The sequence below is a fragment of the Mesitornis unicolor genome, unplaced genomic scaffold (genome assembly GCF_000695765.1).
Source record: "Mesitornis unicolor isolate BGI_N332 unplaced genomic scaffold, ASM69576v1 scaffold16432, whole genome shotgun sequence".
Lineage (NCBI taxonomy): Eukaryota > Metazoa > Chordata > Aves > Mesitornithiformes > Mesitornithidae > Mesitornis > Mesitornis unicolor.
In genome coordinates, this window is record NW_010171360.1 from 1,201 (window position 1) to 8,396 (window position 7,196).

At 56.1% G+C, this 7,196-nt stretch overlaps 2 protein-coding genes across 4 annotated transcripts in view; one reads left to right on the forward strand and one right to left on the reverse strand.

Moving 5' to 3' along the window:
- The window catches only part of NTMT1 (N-terminal Xaa-Pro-Lys N-methyltransferase 1), a 2,433-nt gene extending 576 nt beyond the window's left edge, over nucleotides 1-1,857 (forward strand). Inside the window, exons 2-4 of one of the 2 annotated variants that reach the window (XM_010180004.1) lie at nucleotides 270-468; nucleotides 683-935; nucleotides 1,370-1,857. In XM_010180004.1, coding sequence (XP_010178306.1) covers nucleotides 307-468; nucleotides 683-935; nucleotides 1,370-1,626 — 672 coding nt within the window. In that variant the 5' untranslated portion in view covers nucleotides 270-306 and the 3' untranslated portion in view covers nucleotides 1,627-1,857. The remainder of the gene's footprint in view (nucleotides 1-269; nucleotides 469-682; nucleotides 936-1,369) is intronic. The other variant, XM_010180003.1, reaches the window with a different exon arrangement.
- Nucleotides 1,858-4,004: 2,147 nt separating this feature from the next.
- On the reverse strand, nucleotides 4,005-6,928 carry ASB6 (ankyrin repeat and SOCS box containing 6). 2 transcript variants are annotated; one of them, XM_010180005.1, is made up of 6 exons: nucleotides 6,816-6,928; nucleotides 6,236-6,417; nucleotides 6,007-6,113; nucleotides 5,480-5,588; nucleotides 4,875-4,961; nucleotides 4,005-4,681 (listed from the first exon to the last, which is right to left on the reverse strand). In XM_010180005.1, exons 1-6 carry the CDS (start codon nucleotides 6,926-6,928, stop codon nucleotides 4,005-4,007), a joined length of 1,275 nt encoding a protein of 424 aa, XP_010178307.1. The 2 variants fall into 2 exon arrangements, with proteins under 2 accessions (XP_010178307.1, XP_010178308.1); XM_010180006.1 differs by lacking the exon at nucleotides 4,875-4,961.
- Between the last annotated feature and the right edge of the window lie 268 nt (nucleotides 6,929-7,196).

Here is a 7,196-nt window from a genome sequence, read left to right on the forward strand (position 1 = left end):
AGGAATGCCTGGTTTGGCTGAGGCATCCCTGCCCAGGAAGGGGTTTTGGACCTGTTGGTGTCCAGAAATTACCAGTCTTTAGATCTTTGTTTTTTCTTACTCTCATCTGAAGGTTTTTAGGGTTTGAAATAGCTCTGGGGAGGGGGAAGGGGCGATAAATAGAAATTGGGGTACTCACATAGCTGTGGCCTGCCTCCCTGGTGTGAGGGGCCTTTGCACCTGCGGCTCTTTTGGACCTGACTGGTGATTTGTCCCCTGTCTCGGAGGAGCAGCGAGTCCCACGTGGGTGCGTGCCCCTTGGCCAGCATGACGAGCGAGGTGGTGGAGAATGAGTTTGAGTTTTACTCCAAGGCAGAGAAGTACTGGAAGGATGTGCCCGCCACGGTGGACGGTATGCTGGGGGGCTATGGCCACATCTCCAGCATCGACATCAACAGCTCCAGGAAGTTCCTGCAGAGGTTTCTGCGGGTAGGTGGCATGGTCTGTCACGCTCCCAAAGCCTCAACCTTCCCACAGCACAGAGCTGGGCTCATCTCTCGGAGTTGCTCAGTGGGATCCTCCATTATGCACATGCTTTGGCCTGCAGTGGGTTCCCCATACCTCAGCCCCATCCTGCATGGTTGCCCAATTTCTCTGTGGGTATCTCATGGTGGGATTCAACCCCTCATGGTTGTTGTTCCAGGATGGCCCCAACCGGACAGGGACAACTCGTGCTCTGGACTGCGGGGCAGGCATTGGCAGGATCACCAAGCGGCTGCTGCTGCCCCTCTTCAAGACAGTGGACATGGTGGATGTGACGGAGGATTTCCTCACCAAGGCCAAGAGCTACCTGGGAGAAGAGGGCAGGCGGGTGCGCAACTACTTCTGCTGCGGCCTCCAGGACTTCAGCCCCGAGCCAAACTCCTACGATGTCATCTGGATCCAGTGGGTCATTGGTGAGGGATGCTTGGCTTGCAGGGGTCTCACCAGCCTGTCCTCCATCCAGCTTCCCCGGAGGGGCAGGTGCCTTCACACCAGGGAGAGCTTTGGGGAGAGCAGCTTGAGGTCTGCATGAAGGATGGACATCATAGCATGGGTGGGGGGCTGGATTGGGGATCTGCCCTGCCTTGGAGGGGCACTCTGAGGGCACTGTACCATGGGGTCTTTTTCCCCAAGCCCTTGGAAGCCAGGGCAGAGGTGTGGGGTGGATGGAGTTGGATAGAGCGTGCAGAACACAAATGGGACATCCCCAAGCTAGAGCTTTCACCTGCAAATTGCTCAAGTATTTAGCTGCTTGGATCAGGAGGGATCCCAACCGCATCCTCCTGGTCTCCTCTGCTCCTCCTGCCCGGTTTCCCCATGCCCTCTAACCCCCGTTCCTCCCCTCCAGGACATCTCACCGACAATCACCTCTCTGACTTCCTGAAGCGGTGCCGTGCCGGCCTGCGGCCCAACGGCATCGTGGTCATCAAGGACAACATGGCACAGGAGGGTGTGATCATGGACGATGTGGACAGCAGCGTCTGCCGGGACCTGGATGTGGTCCGTAAGATCATCCGCCGAGCTGGGCTGCACCTCCTGGCTGAGGAGCGCCAAGAGAACTTCCCCGATGAGATCTACCACGTCTACACCTTTGCCATGAGATGAGGGCAGGAGGAGAAGGTCTCTCCGGGGCCACCCCAGAACACAGGCCAGCACAGTGGTTCCTGCTGCGGCCAGGGGTGAGGACTGTGCCTTCATCATGGGGTGGCATACGGCAGTGAGGGTGTCGTGACTCCCTCTCTCCAGGGCTGGTGACGAGGATGGGCCTTCATCTTCCAAATTGCTGCTGTTTGTGAAAAGGTGTTTGCCAAATACATTTTCCTGCTGTTGCACTTCTGCACGTGGGCTTTGTCGGATGCACCTTTGGGGGCTCTGTACAGGAGCAAGAGGGTCTCCCTGCAAGAGGCCTGCTCTGTGGGCACCAGCAGGTTGCTGACCACAGTCACACAGGGCTCCTATCAGCAAACAGGAGCTCAGAGCACCTCTGTGAGGGTTTGGGCTCCCTTCCTTGCTTGGGTGTTTGACCCTTTCCCACTCTTGAACTTGCTGCTCCTCGCAGCAACAAGCTGAGTGAAGAATGGGAGAAGCCTGCCAATTCTCTGCAGTGGGTTGGGGGACACCAGGTTCTGGGGCTTTGTGGGGGCCTCTCCATGAAACCGTTGAGCAGGTGTCCCACATGTGCAGCAGCAGAGGTGGTGGATGTAATCCTGGGTCCCCCCATACCCTCCTGCATGGCTGGGGTAACCCAGACAAAGCCCTGCAACACCAGGAGAGAGCTGGTGTGCTCTGGGCATTGATGGGGAGCCCACTCTGAGCAGCCCTGGACCCGCCAAGCCCATTACTGCAGGCTCATGGTGATGTCCAGCACCTCCCAGTCCAATGCTGTGAAACTACAGCTGCTCCCCCGGCATCCCACACCACCACCCAGCTCCTCCTTGGCCATATCCAACCTAACACAGCCAGTGCTGGCACAACAACTTGCTGGGTGGGGGAGAAGACCCCAGTTGCAGCCTGTCCCTCAGCCAGGCTCACAACTCCCCCCATCCCTACAGAGCCCTCTCCTTTGCCTCCTCTCTCCTGCAGAAGGAGCCCCTTGTTGTTATTACAAAAGGCTTCATTTAATTGCTCATTTCCCATTTCAGACACCAGAGGAGTATTTGATCACATTATTATTATTTTTTTTTAAAACATCAGTTCATCAAGACGCACAGCTCCAGTGCCACAGGGTGGGAGAACACAAAACACAAATGCTGCCAGGAGGGCAGTGAGGGGAGACAACCCTTGTGCAGCCAAACTGCCCATGGGTCCCCCATCCACCTGCTGTAATTTGTACCTGCTCAGAACACATTTTTACGCTTTTCATCCTCTTCTGCATGTCCCCCATGACAAACAAAAACCAAAACAACAAAAAATGTGGGGGGCTCAGCTCTGCAGTCAGTCTTTGGCACATCTCGAGAAAGCAGATGCCTAGAAGGGGGAGCCAGGTAGCTGTGGCAAGGCTGGGACACAGGACCTCCATGTGCAGCCCCAGAGTTTGCAGGTTCCAGTAGCAGGCTGGAAAGAAAACCTCGAGTCCTGCGGCAATTTCTTGTTTCTGCGAAGGAAGCAGGGGAGACTGCAGTCCTGGGAGCAGTCAGCAAGGGGAAGAGCCAAGGAACAGGGCAGGAGGCACAAGGCACTGGACAGTTCACCACCCGTTCCTCATCCTTGCACAGAGATTACACCACAAAGCAGAGAAACAGCCATTTGCTTGTTTTGGAGGCCAGCACCTCAGAGATGTCCTTGGTGGGTGACCCTCTGTGCCAGAGGATGGGGTGTTCCCAGCAGAGACTAATCAGGTAATGAGCAGCCAACCACCACTGCCAGCCCTGCTCCCCCTCACCCTACCATGCTCCTGGTCCTGGTCAGAAGCCCGGGTGAGCAAGGAGGCACTCACATCCATGTGGAGATGCCAGACCACAGCTGCTCCCACCAGCAGCACCAGAAGCAGGAAACCAGGGCACAGATGCCAGCACTGCCCTGGCACAGGGAACACCTCTTCCCCCAGCACCCAGAGGCATTTCACAAATCTGCCACTTGCCTAAGGCACTGCTTCACCCACCCTGGACCCAGCAAGGCTGGAAAGAGAGGGGACAGGACCCAGTCACACCACCCCAACTGCCTCACTGGTCCTGCCTGCCAGGCCTTTTCTTAAAACCCACCCAAACCAGCCCTCTGCTCCAGTATCCAGCTCTCTGACACACAAGGGGCTCTTCTTCACCCCCATGTGCCATGATGTGCCCCAGAGCAACAGCATCATGCTCAAAAAAAGCACCCCCCAAAAAAAAAAACCAGCAGAGACAGACACTGCAGGCAGCACTGGCCAAGCTGTGGGGGTGTGGACAGTCCACTTCTTGTGGAGAAAACTGGCCCAGAGCAGAGATTTGGTGCCTGGAGGCACACTGCGACCATAGAGGGGGGAGACATAGAGGCATCGATCAGGTTCAGAGGTCCTCATGCCCTGCAGCAGTGTGGTCGATGAGGAGGTACCACTTCAGCCTGTCTGGAAGAGGTAGAGCCTTGATTTTGACATCTACTGGCCATGGTTTAAGGCGCTGCCGGATAAACACCCTGCAGAGATGTTTCAACGCCTGTGGGGAGCGCTCCAGCTGCTTCAGAGAGCAGAAGAGAGTCCTGACCTTTTCCCCGTGGTACCTACAGCTGCTGGTGTTGACCTCAAAGTTGCTGGGCAGCTTGATGGCTTGTGAACTGGCCATCATGAGCTCCAGCAGAGTCTGACCCTTCTGGATGAGGTCTGTAGAGAAGCTGTCATCTTCAGAGACACTGAGGTGCGAGCAGAGGCACTCGAAGACGATGTGAAAGCCCGACCAGCATGAGGGACCGTGGAGGGAGCAGTTGTAGGCAGCACCTGACTCCAGCAAGAAGCGCAGCAGTGGGAAGTGGCGTTTGAAGCTTTTGAAGCAGAGGTGCGTGAGGGACTCAGGGGCTGGGCACTCGCTGGGGTTGGCACCGTGAGCCAGCAGCAGCTGTGTGACACGAAAGCAGAACCGACTGATCACCTGCGCCTCCTCGGTGTTGCTGCACACCATCTCACCCAGCAGGAAAATGACGTAGGTGAAGACAGTGTCACCATCTTTGGTGGTGGCCCTGACGTTTGCACCTGGAGGGACAGAGAACATAACTGGCACCACAGACAATGAGGCCAGGACTGCACTAACTGGCACTGCAAGGCTTTAAACTTGCCCAGGTGGGAACACAAAGGAGTTGGGAGGGCAGTGCCCTGTGCTTTATAAGGAATTGGCCAGTGCTACACCTGAAGGGACTGCGTGTGGAGGGAAGAAGGTTGCCCTCACCTCCTTCCAACAGGAGACGGATGCTTTCGGTGTTGCGGATCTGGACACCGTCACTGCTGGCCAGGGCGTGCAGGAGCACTGTCTTTCCTGCAATGGAGCAACTAGTCAGATGAAAACAGGGTGACACCCTAAGAAGCAGGAAGGAAAACAATCCACCCACCAACCAGATGGCCAAAAATAGGAAGAAACAGCCCTCCCCCTTCTGGCAGGCTCCAGCTGTTCCCATGATAGTGCACAGCTGTGAGGACAGCGTGACAGGCCCCATTTGCAGGACTGGTGGTGGCCCCAGAGGGCATGTGTGCCATGGCAGAGTGGGGTTTAGGGCACAGGAGCACCCAAGGCTATGAAGGCCTCATCCCATCTCCCATGGGCTGCACAGAGCTGGTTTCAGCCTCCTTCTGCACCTCACATAGACAAGATGCAAGATACACAGAGCACCAGAGACGTTCTGCCGCCTGCACCCAACTTCCAAACCAGTTTACAACCAGAGAGCATTTGCAGCAGCAAAACAGAAGGATCTGGACCCCGTGCCCTGCTCTAGCCCACCCAGGAGGTCTGACTGCAGGAGGCACCCAGGCTGGGGGAGCTGGACAGGGCACACAGACCGTTTTTGTCAGCTGCGTTAACATCAGCCCCCAGCTGAAGCAGCCGCTGAAGGCATGGCAGCCTCTCGGGCTCCTCGCTGGCCAGGTCAAGGGGACTGCTCTCATGGATCTGCACCAAGCAAGAGAAAAAAAAAACAAACACAAGTATTAAAGACTATTTGTGAGAGCCTCCAGAAAGGTGCTTCTAGGGCTTCATCACAGCCAACATAAGAGCATATTTGAACCCATTCCCAAAAGTCGAAGTGAACCTTTCCCAGTGTATCCACAGGCTGAGGTTTGTCTACTCCAGCCTCTTCCCACCCATGGCCCCACAGCAGGAGGAGGTTTGCTTAGCCAAAGGCAACCTGATCTTCTGCCACAGCACTGGAGAGCTACAGACAGCAGGCACAGGAAGTCTCCAAGGGGAAGCAGCATGCAGTGAGGCCTAGGAGGTGGGGAGCAGGGAGGGCTGTCCCCATGCATCCTTCCCTTGAAGTTAAGGCTCAAGGGGGCTCAGCTGGGCCATGCCCAGGCAGCTCAGCCCATACCCGGTCTCTGCGGTTGATGTCGGCCCCATGGCGCACCAGGAGCTCCACCATGTCTGGCTGGTTGCGGAGCACTGCAATGTGGAGGGGGGTGTAGTAAGTGACTGGATCTGAGGACAAAAACACAGAGTCAGAGGGAAGCAAGGGCTTCCCCAGAATAGCCCTGACACCTGCCCTGGGGAGGGCCCATATTACACAGACCCAGGCCCAGCACCCTTCCCACCAGCCTTACCTTCAAAGCTGAGGTCAGCTCCAAACTCCAGGAGGATTTCTGCAGCAGGGACGAGCCCCAGCTCGATGACCTTCAGCAGGGCATAGCTCACGCCTTCCTGATAAAACGGGGAGTGGGTCTCCCTCTCTAAGACTCGTCTCACAGCTGAGAGCTGGCTCCTGTCACTGCCCAGACAGGCAGGGCTCAAGACAGACAGAAACAATCAGTTACTCAGCAATGCAGGTGTGTTTGCAAGGGTCAAAGTAGCACCAGGGAGAAAAAGAAAAAAGTCCTGGCATCTCATCTTGTCCCATAACCAATGGGACTCTAACCCCAATTTTGGTTTTACTGCCATGGGTCAGGCAGAAAGGGCTGTTCCTGGGGAGCACACACAACCTCTGTGTTTGCTTTGCTCCACCCCCACGTTCCCAAAGATCAGCAGCAAGAGGAGGGTCTGTGGGATGAGCTGCTCACCAGCACCAGGGCTTGTTCAAAACCAGCTGGGTCTGACCCTGGCCACACCACTGAGCTCCAGCCATCACCCCTATAAACACCAAGGGGGCCTTCAGCCCCACAGCTCTGCTCACAGCCCCCCAGTTACCTCTCAAGGGCACTCTGCCCTTCCGCATCCTGGATCACCAGCACCCCCAAGATCTCGTCTACCAGGGGCTGATACTCGAAGATGATCCTGCGGAAGCCATGCAGGAAAGGCATCGTGCTCTGCTGCTGGCACAGACTGCCCAGAGGCCTCCAGCATGGCAGTGGTGTCTTCCCCACTCAGCACTCCAGCAGGCAGACCCTGGCAGTATCCAGTTTCCAAAGGACTTTTCTTTCCTTTTAAAAACAAACAATCATTTCTAGCAGTTTTGCATTTAGAAAAAAAACCAACAGTCTTCCTCCCTCCTTATGTGTTTCTAAAGGCAATGAAGAGAAGCACAGGGATCTCCTCCCACACTCCACAGAGGCGTACTCACATTATCTC

Excerpts from the sequence above, each read along its gene's own strand:
- ASB6 (XM_010180005.1), bottom strand. The coding sequence starts at position 6,928 with ATGCCTTTCCTGCATGGCTTCCGCAGGATCATCTTCGAGTATCAGCCC. Across the intron at positions 6,418-6,815 it reads GGGCAGAGTGCCCTTGAGAG|CCCTGCCTGTCTGGGCAGTG; the intron begins GTAACTGGGGGG and ends GTCTGTCTTGAG. Across the intron at positions 5,589-6,006 it reads ACATCAACCGCAGAGACCGG|ATCCATGAGAGCAGTCCCCT; the intron begins GTATGGGCTGAG and ends TGCTTGGTGCAG.